This window comes from Tinamus guttatus, unplaced genomic scaffold (assembly GCF_059628265.1).
Source record: "Tinamus guttatus ecotype Peru unplaced genomic scaffold, ASM5962826v1 Tinamus_guttatus_pri_ptg000242l, whole genome shotgun sequence".
Taxonomy (NCBI): Eukaryota; Metazoa; Chordata; class Aves; order Tinamiformes; family Tinamidae; genus Tinamus; species Tinamus guttatus.
This window is the reverse complement of record NW_028288776.1, coordinates 4,896,194-4,917,664: the sequence shown is the minus strand read 5'-3', so window position 1 is coordinate 4,917,664 and position 21,471 is coordinate 4,896,194. Positions and strand designations below refer to the sequence as shown.

The 21,471-nt window shown below is 38.0% G+C and overlaps 2 protein-coding genes across 2 annotated transcripts in view; one reads left to right on the top strand and one right to left on the bottom strand.

Moving 5' to 3' along the window:
* Positions 1-3,528, top strand: part of ST6GALNAC5 (ST6 N-acetylgalactosaminide alpha-2,6-sialyltransferase 5) — a 61,479-nt gene extending 57,951 nt beyond the window's left edge. Inside the window, exon 5 of the mRNA XM_088526090.1 lies at positions 3,281-3,528. Coding sequence (XP_088382216.1) covers positions 3,281-3,512 — 232 coding nt within the window. The 3' untranslated portion in view covers positions 3,513-3,528. The remainder of the gene's footprint in view (positions 1-3,280) is intronic.
* A 9,076-nt stretch (positions 3,529-12,604) lies between these two features.
* The window catches only part of PIGK (phosphatidylinositol glycan anchor biosynthesis class K), a 63,004-nt gene continuing 54,137 nt past the window's right edge, over positions 12,605-21,471 (bottom strand). Inside the window, exon 11 of the mRNA XM_088526094.1 lies at positions 12,605-12,858. Coding sequence (XP_088382220.1) covers positions 12,742-12,858 — 117 coding nt within the window. The 3' untranslated portion in view covers positions 12,605-12,741. The remainder of the gene's footprint in view (positions 12,859-21,471) is intronic.

The following is a 21,471-nucleotide window of genomic DNA, read 5'->3' as shown; positions in this document are numbered from 1 at the left end:
GTGGATCCCATCTGTGGGAAAATGTGCACCGAAGTGGCAAAGAGCAGCTGATTGACACTGGGTACAAGCACTTAGGCTGTTGCTGCGCTGGCAGGCTGTTAGGCAGGAAGTGGAGTGTGTTTTACAAAGGACCTTCCCCAGCTTCCTCCCAGCTGTGATTATTAATATGCATGCAAAGTCTGACAAAATACTGATTAATGTCCAGTATCAGTCAGTGATAAAACAGCATCTGTTTTAATGTTAATAAATGAGGTGGCAAGCAATTTCCTTATAGAAATTACTCATGCATTTCATTTGCTAGTGACACAAGCTAATTGCAGAGTGAGAAGATAACACAGGACAGTTAAATTGGGTTATGGTGTAGTTACTCAAGCCAAGTTCAAATCTAAACCTTACTTGCATGAAATCCGGGCAAATCCAGAATTCCTATGAAAGAGGAAGGCTGCAGACGATTCTTTCTTGATACCTAACTGCCCTTCAGAGTTCTGAACCCAACAGGGTGCCTGGGCTGTGCTCTGCTGCTTCTCTTGACAGCTACCTCCAATGCAGTAGATATTTCTGCAATATTTCTGCCAGGGCAATGCACAAAAAAAAACAGTGACCTGCTATATCCTTGAGCTAAGGGCATCCACTTGGGATGCTCTGCTTTTAGCTTCAGCACGTTTAATGGAATTTGGAGTTATTGTCTTCAAGAGGACCCATTGCTAAAAATCCATTTTAGATTATTAATAGCATGACAGCTAAAGCCCCAACTAGGAGGTACAAACTTCAAAATCCTGCATCAAAAAAGCAACAGGAAGAGTATAACCCTTGCTAAACACTAAATTATGGGAGAGAAGGAAGAAGAAAAAAGGACCACTATCAAGCCTTTTCTCCTTCCCTCCTCCTGACACGCACACAGAGACCACCACCCTGTATCTTTTGGATTTTGCATGGAAAAATATGACCAGGGTTCCTCTAGATCCTTGGAGGGAAATCTGATTCTGGTGAAAGTAATCACCGTGATCCACACCTAATTTCAGTGTATGGCAAAGGAACAGGAAAGGGACATCCACGTGCAGCTCTGTGCTCTTCTTGGGCATGTTCTGCAAACCCAGCAGAGGTTAGTTCTGCAAACCTGGCTCAGGTTTGCTGTGCTGTCTATAGTCACAGTTTTCAACTACTATTTTACAGAAGAAAAAAAAAAAGAGAGAAAAAGAGGGAAAAAAAAAAAGAAAGGAAAACTTACTAAATCTACCAGGACGTTATCCAGGCCAGCAACTTTATAAGCTCACTTTGCAATACTGGGCTGTGAGCAGGTAACTCATTTCCACTGTGACTGCATTTAATCAAAGTCTTTTGGAGATATGATTTCAACCTTACTAATCTTTATTTTAAAGCAGTGAATTTCCACTGAGCTACGCAGATTTACGCTTGTGAACACATCCATCCTCCTTATAGAAAGGATGAGTAAGTTAAATAAAAGACAGATGCCTATTTGTTTAGTAGGTTTTAAGAAAAAACAAGCCACATTAAAATGTATCCTGTTACATTTATAATAACCATGCAAAGAATTCATTTATAAGATAATAATAAGAGGTCCAATATATCAAAAGGTGTGTGAAAATTTAATTGAAGATTTGAGATCTAACATTTTGCACTTGGTGGTAGCTAAAAAACCCCAAATCTATTAAATGCACATATGAAAGGATATTTTTTAAATTAAAAAATACACTTTGTATGGATAAGGTATTAAAGGATTTCTTTTCATTCTCTGATATATCCCCGTAAGAATATATGCTGCAAATTTGGGATCCATCTTATTTTAGAGATGCAATTTTATTGTTACACTAGTGTTGTAAGATTGATCACACTGTGATGTTATCAGGAAGCTAAATTGATTGAATTAAAATGTTAATCTTGGGTACAAATGGAAAGCAGCAGCAGGATCATACATTACCACTGCAAATATAATATGGATATTGGTAAAAATAAGAAAAAAAAAAGAGAATTGTATAGGTGACAAAATTATATAATAAAAACAATGCTCAGGACAGACTACTGACAGTTGGAAGATGCATTGAATTGAAAATAATCTTAAATATTAGCTCTTCAAAATGGAAATAATAAACTCAGTATAAGAGCTGACTCTATGTTAACTTTCTTGCTCTGTATTGGAGTCCTATTCAGCTCAGATTTTAACACAGAATAATTCCAAGTGGAAGTACTTGATTAGCTTTTGGTTATCCTCTTTTACACCCCAAAATAGTTCCTTGGTAGTAACTGTGGATATCTGGCATACAAGTTTTACACTAACTCTACTGTGGCTTGGAAAATGTCAGCATTACAGCATTACAATTGGGTTATTCTGTCTGGACAGTTATATTTCTTTCAGTATTTTGTAGAAATAGTTATTTTGTGTAAGAGTTCTTGTCTGTCCAAAGTACTTGTGCCCAAATTAAAAACACAGAGGGTACAGTTTAGTACAGAGAATAAATAAGGCAAAAGGAGAATTATCCACTCTATGTTACAAGCATAATGCAAATGCACCCTTTGAAGCATGCAAGAACAGAATATTGAGATTAAAACTGTTAAAATGATCTTTGTCCTAGGTACCTAATTGCTTTTAGGATTGTCGTATGTGTCATCACACAGGTATGGCATCTGTAGGTTAATGCTGATGGGCTCAGAAGGTCAAAAGGACACTATGGGTGAACAGCTTGAATTTTTGCCTTAGAAATATGAAAGTTCCCATTAAAAACCAAAAGAACTTACATGTGCATTAGATCTGTTTGATTATAAAGCTTTCAATAGCAGGCTGTATGACCACTCAGACATGCAGATGCGCTAATGTGCTCTCACATCCCTAAGCACTGTGCTGGTAACGTTCACCAGAGCTGATGTGACCCAGATAACCTTCTCCCCTCCGTCTTTCCCTTTTCTTTTTTCCCTCAGTTCAGTAAATGCCACTGCAAGGCTTTTTACAGGTCAAAATGTGGATATGAATTTCTTTTAAGTTAGTGTGTTTCAAGTTTCAGGATAATAGCAGCCCTGTAGCATTCTCCCTTATTGAGCTACTGCTGTTCTTTATTTAACAGGGAGGAAGTGATTAAAATAAAACAAGAGGAGCAAATTAAAAACTTTTGCTCCATTCTGATGCATTAAGTATGCAATAAAAATACAGGTATCTAGAAATTTGGTTTACCTAGGAATAAAAGCTCAGCTTATTAAAGATAGCATCTTTTCAATCAGTAAAAAGGAACATCTGGAGCTTTTTTCTTCTATTTTCTTTCTTCCACAGGGATCCTAATCATCTTTCAGTACCTTATCATTACTACGAACCTCTGGGACCTGACGAGTGCACAATGTACCTTTCCCACGAGCGGGGCCGCAAGGGCAGCCATCATCGCTTCATCACAGAGAAACGAGTCTTTGAGAACTGGGCACGGACATTCAATATTCACTTTTTCCAACCAGACTGGAAACCAGAACCACTTACTGTGAATCACTCTGAGGTTAAACCGGTGGTCTGAGGGATCCACACCAAAGACTGCATCAGCTTTCGGAGTGTTGGACATTCTGGGACAGTAGGGCGACCTAGATGAGAAGAGTAGCAGGGTTTGCCGATGAGAACTGTGACCACGCTCAGGAAGTTAGGATGGAGTATATCAGGAGTACTTTGTGTCAAACTGTACATTAAACCAGTATATAGCCTTTTCTGGCTATCTGACTTCCTGTATGTATATGTGATTTGTGAAAAGCAACTTGAGTATCATTATCAGATGGTTATTTCATTATGGTTTTTTAAAGTACAATGCCACTGAATTTTCATAGTGAAAACTTACAGTACTTATTTAATGGAGGTTTTTATGCAACCTAGGCCAGTATTTTTCTAATTCACAATTATGTGGTTGTTTATCTTTCATAATCCTTCAAATCCAGAATTAATACTGCTGATGGTTTGAAAGGCCTAGCTTTTTATTTATAAATTTTGTTTGGGGAAAAGAGAGGATTCTCTACAGCATGCAATTAATATTTGATTTGGAAATGTAAAATATTGGGACTCCCTTCCAGCCTGAAGCCTTTAACATCAAGAATGGCCCTATGTGCAAATCTAGCTAATTAACTCTACAGGCTGACACTTCATTTTAATATGACGATGGTAGAGAAAATTCTTTTTGATATGAACATGCACTTGCTGCCATGCTATCAAACTGCTGTTTGTTAATTGGAGGTGGAGGAAAGGAGGGCAAAAATAATCTGAAAAATCACTGTATACAGCCACACTTTTACAATGAAGGAGACCAAGTGGGATCAGAGAAGACTGTGTTCAGTTTTGCTTCCCTTAGTCCAGCAAAAGACTGAATTATCAACTGTCTTCCTGAAGCAACAAACTACAAACCAGACAACCATGGCTTGCAATGACATGACCAAGTTTCTGAAATCAAGAAATTACATACTACCAGGTACTCTAATACTGACCAAACCAGCTCAAAACAGGATCCACATACATTAGAGCATGACACCTTGAAAATCACTGCCTTCCACTTCTCCAAGATCGTCGTCGATCCCAGACTGCATTGAAGTTAGAAGGCAAAGCAAGTTCTGTGAGTAAAAGATCGTCTCCCTAAAAACAACAAAGTTAGCACATGTGGTAGTTTCTTTGCGAAGGACTCGAGCATGTCTAGTTCTTGCAAACTATTGGGTGAACAGTGCTAGTTCTGTATATGGAACCTCACAGTGTGTCTTACTGGGTTATATTTGGCTTGTGAATAAAGAGGATTTCAGATAAGGTATTTTTTCCTTTGCCTCACAAATATTACAATTCAAGTAATTTCTTCACAGTAATCACTAGGAATAGCTAGTCATGGAGGCTTGTCCTTTAGGTGATGAAACGCTCTCATTTGGCAAATCCTAAACCTAGAACAAAGGTATTACTTTAAAATATCTGAATCCAAGAAGGTCAACCTCAGGTGCAATAGATGGAACTAGGATCAAACTTGGTATCATTTAAATCCGGTATCTTCCTCTTTGCCAAAACTTAATACCCTAAAGATGCCCAATTCTCTAGGGATAAAATGCAGCAAACTCCTCCTTAGGAGCAGCCGCATCAACTAATGTTTAACTCTTTCAGTGATTGTGTTTCATTCCCAGCATCTGATTCCACAGAACTGTAGAAAGAACAGAATAGCTTTGAGATAATAGTAATTTGTCCCTTTTACAGTGGGTATTGGAGCACATATCTAGCATAGGTTGCTCAAATTGATCAACTGATTGATGTACTCAAATTGATGTAAGACTTATTAATAGATCAACTCTAAGAAGACTGCAAGACTTCATACAGATCACAGTGGCTTCTCTGCTGCTATAATCCTTTCATTAATAGCAGTATAAAAATAAAAAGATTTTATCATGATAAAATGTAGAACACTTAGTTTTTCTATTAATCTATAGCTCCAAGATGTGTATGCAAAGCGTTGAAATTAAGATATTGTTAAAACTAGACCAATTCTTAGTATGTATCTTACCACACTGCATCATGATCCACAGGCACATGTTTCCTGTCCACAAGACAGATCAGTATAAAATAAGCCCAGACAAAACATTAAGAATCTGAAGACAAGAGAGAAACTGATTACAGATCACAGAATCATAGAATGCTTAAGGTTGGAAGGGACCTCTAGGGATCATCTAGTCCAACCCCCCTGCATACGCAGGGACACCTAGAGCACGTGGCACAGGACTGCGTCCAAGCGGGTTTTGAAGATCTCCAGAGAAGGAAACTCCACAATCTCTCTGGGCACCTTGTTCCAGTGCTCTGTCACACTCACTGTTAAGAAATTTTTCCTTAAGTTCCTGTGGAACTTTTGATGCTTCAGTTTCTGGCCGGTTCCTCTAGTTCTGTCGGTGGCCACCACTGAAAAGACGCCAGCACCAGCCTCCTCACTGCCTCCCTTGAGGTATTTGTATATATTCATTAGATCCCCTCTCAGCCTTCTCTTCTCCAGGCTGAACAGGCCCAGCTCCCTCAGCCTCTCCTCATAGGGCAGATGTTCCAGGCCCCTGATCATCCTTGTGGCCCTGCGCTGGACTCTCTCCAGCAGCTCCACATCCCTCTTGTACTGTGGAGCCCAGAACTGGACACAATACTCCAGATGTGGCCTCACCAGGGCTGAGTAGAGGGGCAGGATCACCTCCCTCGACCTGCTGGAGACGCTCTTCTTAATGCAGCCCAGGATCCCACTGGCCTTCTTGGCCACGAGGGCACACTGCTGCCTCATGGTCAACTTGTCGTCCACCATAATGCCCAGGTCCCTCTCTGCAGAGCTGCTCTCCAGAAGGTCAGTCCCCAGCCTGTACTGGTGTCTGGGGTTATTCCTCCCCAGGTGCAGGACCTTGCACTTGACCTTGTTGAATTGCATGAGGTTTTTCACCGCCCAGTTTTCCAGTCTGTCCAGATCCCACTGGATGGCAGCGCAGCCCTCCGGGGTATCAGCTACTCCTCCCAGTTTGGTATCATCAGCAAACTTGCTGAGGGAGCACTCTGTGCCTTCACCCAGGTCATTGATGAATAAACTGATCCTAATATTTAGCAGTGCATAGAACTTTGGATTGTAAAGGGTTAATTTAATAACTGTGTTCTTGTTACTCTTTTACATAGCTAGTCTTTTAAACAACATATCAAAGCCCAAACTCACTTTAGTCTCATCATTTTCCTATGAAGTTTCAGCACGTTCCCCAGTCTAATTGGAAAATGTGTGAAGGAGTATTTTCTGAGGGTGAGACACACCTGCATATATAAAATCCACTGGAAAATTAATGTGATGAATCCAGAAGGACAGCAAGTTTTAAGCAGAGGTTGAACACACAGATTTACATACAAATAACTTTCTTCTGCGAAAGAAGTCCACCAGTTCAAAAATCTCAAGTTACCAGAGTGCAAGGGAAGTGTAATTTTTAAATATTGCAAGTTTAATGTAGAAACTACTGAAGTATTTTTAAGGGCACAATTTTTGAACTACAGTACATCCTGTTACATTTCAGCCTGAAGTAAGCTTTTATGGCCTAGTTATAAAACATATGGATTTATGATAGAAAATGCTGTCAGACGGAAGATATGTAGTGCTAGTAGGCACTACCACCATTATCTGGTTTATCCTGTCATCTTACACTTGTCCCTATAATTTGATCGATTCATGATCTTCAGTGTGCATCATCTCACATATTAAAAATTGTTGCAAAGCAGTGTTTACAGACAACAGCAATTTTAAAATCTACGTTGCTTTAGCTCTCAACTTCTACCAAACGCTATCCTTTCATGCCTGGCTTCATCAGAGTGGCCATTTTTCATCTTGAAGAACCACAGCTCTTTCACCATGGCATGTGCAATTGGAATTGAAAATGACAAAAAAAATCTCTGCAACTAAGAATGGAAAAATACAGCCCTTAGTCTGGCACAATGATAACAAGATGCCCAGCTAACAGCATCGTGATATAAAATAATAATATGATGCACTTTGAGAAAAATCTTCCATCCAAGGTCTAAAAGCACTTCAGAAAGACAATTATATTTATTCCCAGATGGATACAGAAACTGAGGGTAGAGGAAGCTTTATAACTTTCTAAGACCATGTTACAACCTTAGCACAATATACAGAATAGAACTGAAATCTCCTGGCTCTAGAAAGCAGTGCCAGGGATGAAGGCTTATTTGAAAAAACACCACTAGGCAGAGGTAATTTCATATGACCTAATCACATATATATACATACATATGTATATACATATGCACATACACATATATACATACATGTAAAAATAGCACACAAGCACACATACACAGAATTATAAATTGATCAAATTCTGCATAAGCTCTTTACCTAATAAGTAAATGTTGTGTGGTTCTTCTCCTGCATGATTTTTGCAGGCAAACTTCTCATTAAGTTCAGTGATTTTTACCACACCTAGCTTTAAGGACATGACAGTAGATAAATAATTTGGAAAAAGAGTCCAAATACAAAATAAGTATTACAAAGTAAGTGTTATAATGAGGCAGATGACCACTCCATCACTAAGTTTTCAAGGGTGGAGTGAGGAGAACTGAAAGAACAAATAGGAGAATATAATTTGTGATACCTACTTAAATGCCCCAAGAATATAAAGATCTAAGGTTTGCGTTGATACAGTGGGAAGTCGTCGTGACTCAGTAGCAATGACTACTCTGCTTTGCAGAAGTTTCTTTCGAAAGTCGTATAAATCTATGTCATGCACCATAAAAGCTCACAGGAAGATTATGATAATCACCTCTGACTAATGAAAGTTAAATATTTTATTTGCTCTAAGGAGACTGAATTTCTAGTTCAATTAAAATTGTACCTTAAGAACAACAGAAAAAAAACCATCATGGGTAAAGGAAGAGTTAAGCAGTAAAAGAGCATTTGTAAGGCCAGCAAAATGAAGTACAAAAGAGCAAGAAGGTGGTCAAACCTTACAGGTATCAGTACTTCCACTTCTCCTGGCAGGATCAGTTAATGGTAATCAATTTGAATTTCCAGCCACCTATTACGAAGTAGACCTTACAGATCTTTTACAAGGAAAAACAAATATCTCTGAAAAAATCCAGAAAATAAGAAATGACAGGAGCCTCAGATAATAAGAAATTTCTTTGGTCTGAAGTAGACAAATACACACACACGAAATATATATATAAAATATAAAACTCATGATATTTCATAAAATGGCTATCAAATGGCTTTGCTTAATGCTAAATAATGCTGAAACTCACATCCCTGTTCCTCACAAGAATTGAGTCATCAAAACTCTGACTTGTCAACAGTGTGAAAAGACGTCACTTCACAATAAGCAGAGCTTTAGTCAAGAGCTTTAGTCAGTATTACTATTATACTACCAAAACAGTCAATTACTAGCATAGCTTATTTTGTTCAAAAAATTCATGCAAACAATGTGGCCAGAATAACTTCTGCTGATAGAATCTGCATCTCTTGTAAGAATGCTGGCCAGAGGAGCAAAACAGTGTTCTGTGTGTATGCATAAAATAAATTCATCAATCCAAAATGCTGCGTGGGAAAGACGACAGAGCAGAATCAAACATTCTGATACATACATCTTCAGAAACTCTGAATAGAAATCTTAAACACTATCAATTTAATAAATCATGCAGAAATTCTCACTAAGGGAGAAAAAAAATAAGTAATTTTAAGGAATTTGCAAGTGAAACGAATGATATGAAATGCTGATTTCAGAGCGTATTATGCAGCACATGTCAGTTTTCATCATAAAGCACCAGCATTTTCAAGGTGCATTCCATACAGCTTGTTAATTTTTAAAGTTCACAGAGAGATGTAAAGCAGAGCTAATGGCAGGGTGCACACAGCAGACCTGTGGGGTTTTTTTCATTTTAACTTTGCCTTTCACCACTTAAAAAAAAGAAAGTAAAAAGCAAAACAACAACAACAAAAATACAAACAAAAAAAAACCCCAAAAAACAACTTATGCTCATTATTGTACACCAGTGTTGAAGTTATGGTTCAGAAGACATTTTCATTATATACTGCTTTTCTCTATAGCTTATATCTTTCTGGATAAATTAGCCTCTGGAGTAAAATACTTTATGTTTGTCCTCCGTCCAAAGGCTAATTAGTTTGGAAAACATGATAAAATTCTACCTGGTTACAAAAGAGCTCTGTGACACAGATGGAGCTGGAAGTCGTGTACATGGCAATACTGAGGTTTCAAATGCTTCCAGTCTTTGCACCCTGTATGAAGGTATGTCATCTCATGATTCCATGAAATCATCATTCCCACTGCATGAGCTGCCTTCACCTATTTTCTTCATCAAGCCCCATCATCCTGAATGAACCTGCAGAAGCTTTTCAATGCTCAGCACAGCGAAGCACTAGATCAAGTCTAACTATCCACCAAGAAAGGTGGTATATAATTTCCCATCTATATTAATGAGTCATTAGCTCAGATTTCAGAAGTCCTCAGATCAGAACTGTCATTTCTTCCATCTATTACACAAGGCTTAGAGTCATACATTTGTGCAAATATTTGAGCATGGTCTTACAAAAAGACTTCTCAAATGTATGCAGCATTTTAACATAATTCAGATATCAAGTGAGGTATAGAGGCCTGTGAACAAGCACATACAAGAACATCTACCTACTGGTATCTGAATCATGTAATGTGTTTTGATAAGAGATCCTAAAGAACTGAAAGTTTGAAATAAAACAGCTTGTTTAATAGGCTATTATTGAGTTTTTAAGGAGTTTTTAAGGAGATAATTTTATCACCAATAAATTTATAAATAATATTTAAAAGACAGTTGCAGAATGTTTAATGGAACTACACAGGGCAGAATTCACACATCAATATCCAAAATCTTGCAAGCATGGGCATGTTTGGTTCACACATCTACATAGACCCACGAAATGTTGAAAAGTAATTCTGCTCTGGAAGTTTCTATGCAAGAAAACATACGGGTGCTGGGGCGCTGCCGTCTGGCTTGTTTGCTGGATTGCCTTAAAAAGGCTCAGCTGTGCAGGGCACAGAAAGCATCTGCACTGCATGGGGGGACTGTTCGGCCTGAAAAACACAACTGCTTTTGAAGAGGTGCTACTGAAAGCCAAAAAATACTAATTTATAAACAAATCAACTGACCAACCACAAAACACACAATCTGAGACGTATCTAGAGATGCTTTCAGACAATAAGTACTTGAGGAATGAAAAGCATCAAGTAGGCAACTATACAGTGACTGGAGACCATCCATTTCAATCTGCACGTGAAAATGTTAGAAATGCCTGCAGCGGAGTTTGTTCCATTCTGATCTAATTGTTGTTCTCACTTCAGTGTAATCACCTTCACAGGCACACTTACTGATGCTTCTATTCATAAATTGCATTTTAATAACCCACCTAATGGCCTTCTTTTCCCCAAGCAGATAAGCTTTTAAAAAGACAGTACCTTCTGCATCTTCTGCTACTCACAAAGTTCAGCTCAGTTCTGTTGATTTTTCTACCTTTTGCAAGAGAAGCAAGGCAGGAAGCTCTATGCATTTCAAAGGGTTCCAAAACTTGAATATAAAATTATTTTTTGATAAAAAATAATTGTTACAATAAAAAATGAAAGAAAGTATTGAGGCTGAATTTAAAAAATGAAAAATACAAAGCTGGAGGAACAGTCACATAGGGGCTACCTTTGCTTTAGATGTAGTTTAAATCCTATTCCTCATGCTTAAAAAATGCAGCTAAGAATATACCTTGTTCAGAAAAAAAGAAGAAAATCAATAGAAAGTTCCAGGTACCACAACTTTGTAGTGAGGTTGAGGTGAAATAAGCAGGAATTTACCAGTAGATAATGAATCATTTGCATCTTTCTCCTCTATATACCTCAAAAATGTATGGAGGGGAAAAAAAAAAAGTTTTTATACCTAGATGTGCTGTAGTGCTGTGTTTCTCTCCAACATGAGCAGTTTGAAAAAGCTCCAAGCCTCAATGCCTGCCTTCTCTGATGCCCTTCCAGTCGCTTTATACTTAGAGCCCTGTGAGAAGTCCACTACCCCTAATCTGAGACTATGTTGCCACAATCAGTCTGAAAGAGAAGAAAAACGGACCACAATAAAAATGTTTAAGCATTCCAATTTGTACAGTCTGTGCAATATGAAAATGTTCAAAAGCATGTACTTCCAAGACAATGATCTTGGCTCTGATATTATGTGAGATTACAAACAATTCCTAATGACTTTTGGAAATAATTACGAAAATTAACACCATGTATACATCAGCTTTATTATTAAGATAGGGAACAGATCTCTTACCTAGTAGGCTTGTTCTGATACACAAATAAATTTGCTCTTCTTGTCACTAATATGAGAGTACAATATATAGAGAAAACCCATTTAACATACATTCATCAGAAAATGTCCAAGAAGAACAGATCAGTATATCAAAACAGAATTTTATAACATTTTTCACCCTGATGTCAAAGTCAGTTATCCTTTGTGCAAAAACCCAGTGTATGGAAAACCAATGAAGCTTCCACATCCACAGAGTTAAAAGACTACGAAGACTATGGCAAAATCATATTTTTATTCTTTGAGACTTTTTTTTTCTTCAAGTAGTTTCAGTAAGGTCACTGTTAGACTGTAGTTTGTCTTTACTTTTATTGACTCATAGAATTATAAACCCAAAATTGCCTAAGGTAAAAGGACTGATCCAAGTGTTGCACTTAACAGAAAAAAAAACAAGATCAATATACTTCTACATTATTTTCATTTGGGGGGAGAAAGTTTTCAAAACGCCATGCCAAAGCCTGCAAAGTGGCTTAAATTTCTATTAATAAATTACACCTTAAAGAACATTTTGCATACTGTCCAGTCCTTAAAACATAGGTGACTATTTCTAAAATAGAAGGCCACAGGAAACGATTTGTCCATTTACATTTCATAATCAACCTTAGTGATCCTGCTAAGATCTTCAGGGTTCTTCCTCACTTTTTTAACTTAACCATGAAGAAAAGTTACTCAAAAAGCATTAAAATATACTTAATTTTTTAAAAAAGAAAATGTAGTAACAATTTTTTAGATTCTTTTCCAAACAAAAGGTGCAGACCATTTCAAAACCACATTTGTAAAGGGTGTTTCATCATTGTTTTTTACTACAGCCATATTACACATACAAAGAACTCTGATGGCACCAGTGAGTCCCAAGCAGCAGTCAGTGCAGTCTTGCTTGCTCAGCTTCAGAAGATGTGTTTCATGTGCTTGATGCCATAAGTTTTAAAGAAAACCATGATAATCAATGCCCAGAGTCCTAGAATGAATCCTCCAGGAGGATGCCAGTCCTTTTGCTTTGGTTTCTGAATAAAAGAAAAACAACATCAAAACACTTTCAAATATATCTGTATACTTATATACACTTAGTATATATAATATATACTGCTATATACATATAGTTATATGTGTGTATATATATTACATATATATATATTTACATATGCTTGATATACTCCACGCTTAGTTTCCACATTGAACAGGCACTATGTTTATGATCAGGGAAAACAAAAATCCTCACAGCAGAGAAAAATACCAAAACAAGCTGCATTTCTTTATAAAGTAGAAGCATCTTCTTAATGTGTCTAAAAGGGCTTAAAAGCTGTTGGGAAGTGAGTTTACAAACAAGCAGGGAAGGAACAACGAGCACGAAAGGCCACTAGGACTGTGCCTGAGACAACACTTGGCCTGCACATTATCTGCGAGATTTGGTCAAACCCAGGTTTATGGACAGAATTTCTAACGTCTGATCTCATATTACGGGCATAAAAAATAGTTTCTACAAGTGAAAGCAAGAACAAACACGGATTGCTGTTGTTCTCCCTCCCTAAATGTTTTCTACAGCTCCTTCCATAGTCAGAATTATTTAAATAAATGGACACAAACCATACAAAGACCTGGGATTCATTATTAAACACAAAGTAGGACTGTTTTTTATGTCAACCAGTTTTCCCCTCATTGAGTTTAACTGCCTTTCCTCAACTGCAGAAATACATTCTGCCACTTGTTAAGGCTTTCTCTTTCTCACACCTAACAGTCCGACAAGATAAGGCTCACCTGCCCCCTTACTGCTTTTCTCACTTTTATAAAAATTTCAGATACTCTACATTCTGTGAGAAATGGACTGTCGAAGATAGAGCTGCCGAGTGCCCCAAAAACCTTAACTTTAAGGTTAAGTAGTAAGGTGAATACCAAGTTTTGCTTGTATCATGACAAAAAATCCGGTACTTAGAACTCAGCCCCTCACACATATGCCCACTCTTGCCCTCAGCAGGCATGTTGCACAGATCTGCTAGACACATGGAAGATTTTTACACATACTGAAGTGTTTGCTGAGCATACTCTTGCCTTACTGAAAGACTTGCACAACTTTGTCTTTGTGCAGAATGATGCACAGGGAGCATAAAGAGTATTTTGGTAGTTTTGGTTATATATAAGTCAAATTTAAAATTACAACCCAATCACGTGAAGAACTATTTACAAAAAAGGGGGCTGTTCCAACTTCTGCATGCGTCTGCATAGGGAAGCTCATCATCTTCCACAAAACGCACCAGGTGGCTGCTGAGTTGCAAGGCAAGAAGGAATAGCTTGCAACGTCTGCTCATTCAAAACAGCTTTCCTATCAACAAGAAAACACTTGTGGATTGTTCAGCTTCCATTTTCTAAAGCTAAATAGTTTCAAGATTTTTGTTTAAACTTGTAATTAAAAACTGGAAGAAACAGTCATGTCACTCGCAACACCTAAACAACTCGATTCTCTGAAATATCAGTAAATTTATTCTCTCTCTTAGAGGAATCACAGAATTAGCATTACGCTTTACATTAATAGGAATAGGAGCAAAGATTTAAGCATATACACACACCCACCTCACACACAACTTCCTAAGAAGCCCACATCAACTGCAATGTTTACAGCCTTGGAAATTCACCACCTCACTAACATTCACTAACCCACATCTCCATATAAACACCTCAAGAAATCAATGTTAAATGTGCAAAAAGGCTGCCAACGTATCTCAATTGGGGAAGTAACAGCACACCCTGCTTTTCACACACCACTTTTCCACACCAAATAACTTTCTTGTTTAAATCTGCCTAATTAACCCATAACTTCATATGCATATTGCAGTGCTCATTTCATCAATCTCGTGGTACTATCAATCTTGCTTTTCTTGGATCTCAGACAAATTCTTTACTACAAAGTGACACCTGACCCTTCTAGACAAATGACTTCAATTTGCAGTCAGTGACACTAAGTGCCTGCCTCTCCTATTTTGTATAAAACATATAATTTAATTTCTTTAAAGAATTTATATGAATAAATATTTAAAAGGTGATCTATGAGTATGGTTTTACATTTTGTCATGTCATATACTCAAGCCTGCTCCATGAAATCTCACCAGAAAACAGAGTCTAGTACAGCAATGTCCCTGCACTGGAAAACCAAGGACACACTAATAGTCAGTTTAAGGCCATGTGCCACAGCTTTAAAATGCCTATGATACATCATCGTTATAAACATGAAGGTTATCACAAAAAATAGATGGGGATATACATGTTATTTTCTTAGTCATCTTAAGAATAAATATATCTTAATGAATAGGAGAATTTAAGTACCCGGAAACTGAAACCTACATAAAAATACTAAACCACAATAAAAGGGCAGAGATTCAGCTCTCCCATACGTCTGTAACGGTGAATAGTGAGGTTAACTGAGCACAAAATTGTGTTGAAATATGCCAGTATTTTCCAGTGGTGGCATACAGACAAGTTAAACCTTATGAATACCTAAAATGGGATTACACATGAGATTCATGCTTAAACCTGCAAAGTTATTCTTAAGAGCTGAAATAAATAATTTCTTTACATTATCTTGACTCTGGACTTGCAAAAAAGCTCGCCACTGACTTAAAAAATGTCATTAGCTTTCAACTTTGACAAGTTTATTCCCTCCAAAACCATGTCAAATGTAAACTTGAAAACTCCAGTAAACAAAGTCTTTTCCTAACGGGACAAGGCAGCCAAGTAGCAAACAGCTCACAGGTTCATTTGTAAAAAGGACCCTTCTATACTGAGCACGTGGCCCCTGCCTGCCTCCCGTCACGGCACTGCAGTGCCCGCGTGCCTGTGCTAGCCAGAAGGGGTGACGTTACTGCCGGCCGTGCCAGCGGTTTCGCAGCAAGGCTGGAGGGCAGGGCGGGATGCCCCACGCAGGGCACAAAGATCTCGTCTAATGGGAAAAACCTACTAGATCAAAAAGAATCATCTGAACAGCAAGGGGAAAAACCTTCCTTTTTACACCTTGCTACTGGAAGCAGGTTTAGGAAAGGACAGAATTTCCCTACATACTGATACCAATTCTGTACATAAAACTCTCCCTTTATACAGATTTTAGGATGATCAGAAAGCATTACCAAATATAAAGTTTCCACCAGATTCTTAAAAACTCAAAGTTTTGCCAAAGCAAAAGGCACTGCTAGGGCATTATTCCAATATATATCTCTTAAAATCAGATCATTATTGAAAGTTGCGCATTTCCTCACTTTTGTGGGAAAATCTAAAGAGGCAAAAGAATTGCAAAGTATTGCAATAATTTGCCAATAATTACATATCTTTATTATATCTGAACTGATGTATTATTAAAAGATCAAGGACTGCTTGCAGCACTTACACATGGCTTTCTTCTATTTGGCACTGCTCAGGAGGAGGAAGTTGTTGTAATTCAAACTACTTTCCAACCAAAACTCCACTGCAGTAGCACCCCTTAAAACTTTTGTGGGCACTGCTTATATAATTGACATCCTAAGCATGTGTGAATAACATTACGTGCAACTCCATTACAAATACCCTTTTTATCCCCATAACAGCTGTAACAGATAGGTGAAATGCATGTAAAAAACGTACAGTGTGCCATGAACAAATACATTTAGCAGCTTAAGGGCTAGTCATTATCAAATTGCCGGAGATTCAGAATTATAAAGATAGGTAGCTAAGCAACAGCAGTTTCCTACTACGAGCAGCTTTCTGTTGTACTCTTTATAGTTCTGGTAGGATCATTATTCTGCAGAACTTAAAAACAGTTAACAGAAAGCTGCTCCTAGTGCTGTAATTAAGGAGATAAAACAGTGTATTTTCAAATTGATGGGTCTGTAGGGACCCTAATGGAAAGTATCCAAGTCTTTCAGTGAAGGTGTTTCATAAAACCTACAGTACTTGTTAGTGCAATTAAAATGAGTTTTATGGAAAAAAATAATAAAATACATTAAAGCTAAAGTGGTAATTAGATTAAGAATGGTTTAATTTTAAAATGTTAAATCAGAACAGAAGTAAGATTTTAAACATCATGTATTAACATTTCATGTGCAAAACACTATGCTAACCTTATAATCCAACCTTATAATCCTCTTTCAGCAGAACTCCCCTTTCCTTCAGCACCCTTAATAAGGATTAAAATATTCCTAAAGAAAGCTTTGGGTTAAACTTAAAATCCACATTTGGAGCGTAACTGTAGGCAATGCACAGAATCTAAATACTGCAGTACGGCAGACAGGAAAGTATTAATTTCCAAACTGGGATAGGCCAATTCTAAGTCTGCTCCAGCATCTTACCCAAACACGGCTTCAGAGAAGAGGCAAAAGCTTAAAAATGATGCATACAATAAGTTGCTGTGGGAAACCTTCTCCCTAACCTGAGATAGATGGTGCTGATTTGTATCACGAGTGCGCAAAATACCTATATTTAACTATATGTGCACCCCCTTGCCCCCTTGCCCTCCTCCCCCCCCAAAAAAAATTATACACTCACACACACACACACGGAGAGAGAGAGAGTTAGAAGGACTTTGTTCCAATGAGTCCTTTAAGGTGCAGTTCAAATTAACCCCTGCCAAATTTCCTCTGGAGTTTCATTCAGAGAGTCTAAGCCGGTTTTGGTCTAGTTCTTGCAACACAGGTGGAATAAAATATCCCCTGGGATGCCAGGGCTTCCTGCCAGACAGCATCAGCACAGCAGGGAAACCCTCAGCAAAGCTGTCTCCACCTCGACTCGCTTGGGGATCAGTGAGCAACAGCAAGGAAGGGCAGTGAGCCCACTCTGGCACTGCAGTGCCTGGGGCCATTACTAGATCTCTAGGTGAATTCTATGCTTTTTGGTGTGTGGATTTCTTTATTTTCTCAGACACCCTCCATATGAATGAACATTTGTATTTCCTCCACTGCAACATTTAAAGTTTTCTTTCTTTTTTCTTGAGATACCTGTTTTCATGCTTCCATGGTATGTACAAAATACACCCTCAAAGCTTGTAGTGAAAGTCCGGGCTTTCACTTTGCTATAATTTGTTGCTTATAGTTTGATCTGGCATCCTCAGGGAGAAGGGACCTAATATTTCCAGCCATCTAATAAGAGTTTAATGTGCTTTCGTGCCCACAGCAAAATTAAAGTCATAAGAGATCTACAAATAATTGATAGTGGTTTTGTCTAATCTTCCATTTTGCATTTATTAACCACAGTGCCATGATTACCAATATTCCCAATATTATGAAGAAATGTCATTCATCAACAACAAAAACTCATGGAAGACACGGAAAGAAAATTAATGAAACTAAATTAAAAGGTCAATAACAACTGCATTTTAAGCAAATATAATTTCTTTGAAACCTGTAGGATCAGCATTAACTGTACCGCAATATGTTACTACAGTTTAACTCATGTCCTTCTAGAAGGGGTAAATCTACAAGAGCTTTTCAGAAAATAACTTCTCAAAAAACCTGGCTGCTCACTTATTTTCAACTTTCAGCATTACCTCTCAGCATCATATAGCACTTAAAAGTACTTTTAGTGGTTTACAAGTTATTCATTAATTTTCCAAACGGTGACACAATACATAACATACTTCCAATCACAGGAAGGTTTTGTAGCACCGAGGACTCAGGGCAACTCGATGCTCACACAAGCCACCACTTAGCTGAATGAAGCTCTCATGGCAAACACGCTGGGGATTGGGCCTCCAAGATGTGTGAGTTGCTTTATCCAAAGGGAACTAATAAGTGCAGCTCCATACTGATAGCTGTAGCAATTCCTATCTATCTTTGGCAGACCAGCACAGCAGAGGTCTTACCTGCTCAGTCAGCAGAGAGTTATCATTACAGCAGTCAAGAACACGCGTATGCTTACAAAAGGAGAAGAATAAAGTCATAGAATAAAGCTATATTTAAAAATATAACTCTTCATCTTTTTAAGGTCTACTGAGCAAATTTTATGTATTTTAATCAACATCATACTCCAAAAGAAGCCAGGATTGTGATTTTCACAACAGGGTGCCAAAGTTCTCTATGACTTTGCAAGCACAAAACTTGCTGTCAACTTAAGCATACAAATATAGAAGACAAGCAGCTTAATTAACCAGATTAATATTCAAAACTTGGCTGCTGTTACTTTCAGAAGGTTCCTTTAAAATATATGTATATATAAAGATATATAATATTTATATATATATATATATATATATTTAGCAAGAGGAAAGCTAAAGGTATTCAGCACATGGGATAATGCCACAAATTGGAAGATAAGTTTATTGAGGCCAAAAAATTACAGAAATGTGAGCTTACTTAACTGGAAGATTGACCTCAGCAGAGATGACCTCCAAAAATAATCAGCTGTAAGTGACAAGCCTGCTGCTACTCAAGCTTTGAATTAAGCAGGCAGCAATAGTGGATGCAAAGAAGAAAGGAGGTGGAAAAGAGCATGGAGAGGCTGATAGTATATACGCACTTGAAAGGAGTGAAATGGTCCAAACTACATTCAAGATTGTTTTTTGGAGCAGCACTGCCCACTTCCCACCGAGAGAAGGTTATCTCAGTCTTCTACAACTGAAGATTTTGTCCTTTCAAATAAAATGATTAATTGCCAGTGGAAGCAGAACCAAATTATCAATCTTCAGAGAAAAAGCAGTACGTACATGGGTGGGCTCCTACCTGTTCCAGTTTGTGATTACTCCAAATAGCTGCCTCACCTGGCTCACTCTTTCTAAGCAGAAATAATTTTCTCTTCCTGCTTGGATCTACCATAGCGTCACTCAGGACCACGAGGTGAGACCATTTATATCCTTTTCAATTAACAAGCTCCAAGGCATGATTTTTCTTAATCTCTTATAATTAACTGTATGCCTCCAAACTTCCATTATGAAGTATAATCTTGATCTTCAAACATAAATGAAGGTATACTTAGTTATATGAAGAAACCACAGCATCCATAAATTATTATAGTATTTTGTTCAAACTACTAATGAAGGTTCTAACCACACTTTTTTTTTTTTTTTAATATCCCACGAGTATCTATTCCTTTATTTCCAGGTGGCAGACTCTGTTAACAACAGATGTTAGACAGCATTAGATCTTATACTCAGTATGCTATATTAAGTACACAATATAATCAAATACCTCTACAAGTAGCTATATTTTAAGAAACTGGAATCCAAATATATATTCCTATTCACCTTTCTATACCTTTCTATATTTCTGTACCTTTCACTACTTTTTTTTTTAAACAAAGAGTCCCCAGAAACTTTAAAAATAGAATTTATGAAGTTCTCCTTTGCTTTGAGCTCTGTGTTACATTATACCCTTTGAGCTATAGAGCCCTGGGTTTTGCCTGCACAACTGAGAACAGCAATGCATTTAAGAGGTAAGAAGGAAAATGGATGGAAGGAAAGAGGGCACAAAAGGTACCTACACATTTAAATATGCATCATAAAACACAGCCAAATTTTTACTGGAAACATCTCCACTGAGAAATCAGCTGGTGACAGATCTGTTTGCTCCCCCATTTTTAAGGCAATTTTTGTATTCAGCAGTTTTGCACTATTGTGCCAGAATTGTGCCAGACAAGCATCCTCACCCATATCTATATGATATCAAATATTCTAACCTGTATACTCTTTATGTGAACAACAACAACAACAACAAAATAGAACTATTATCAAATATCAGCCCAATATTGCTGGATACTCTAGCTCCTGTATGACCGTGAATGCAGATCATTAAAATACGGATGAGGTGGCAAAACTAGCCACTTACTCTGTGGTTCCACATTATTATGCCTACACCAGAAAGTCATTTTTGTTATATCTCATGTGTTAAAGAACAAGGCATCTCAGAGAACACATTCATTCCTGCAAAGAGTTTTTGTGGGCAACTGTCATTAGGAAAGAATGGCAGATTTATGGTGTCATAAATATTCTGTGTCCCAAGACGACATTTGTATGGCACTAGGTCATCAGTGGAGCTAAACACAGATCATTCTTCTGGAGAAAAAAAAATGTTAAACCAAGCATATACACCCCGGACTAGCACACACGATATGTACAACATCAACATCTTCCCAAAAGCATAAATCTTGTAGAAAGATGAAACCAGATCCTATTTAATGGCAAACCACTTGCACTTTATCTGCCTACCATCTAGCCTAACCATTGCTTCCTGCAGTAGCGGTGCTGTGTGAGGACCTGACCCTGTACAACTGCTACATCACCCGTTTCTGAGCTCAGACTTCTAACTGGTCTTTTCGGAGTTGAGAATCATCTCCATACAATCCTCCTTAAAAAATGTGATCCAGCCTAACCCCCAGAGTTGGGTTGCTCCAGGCATGCTGTGTCCCAGGGGATGACTGACACCCCAGGTGGGATGGGGATGCCACACAGGGAGCTGCTGTGGCAGGGTGCCTCGCAGCCACCACAAGCGCTGGGAACTGCTCGCACAGAGCTGGAGCACCAACGCACACCGGGAGCTCCACGGGAGCAGGGAAATGGGATGTCGCTTTGTCCGTTCGACAACACAAACACAACCGTTCCATTACGGGAGTCTTTATTCATTTACCCCTTCCGTTCATTCTTAAAATGGAAATGATTTGATCAAATTTCAACC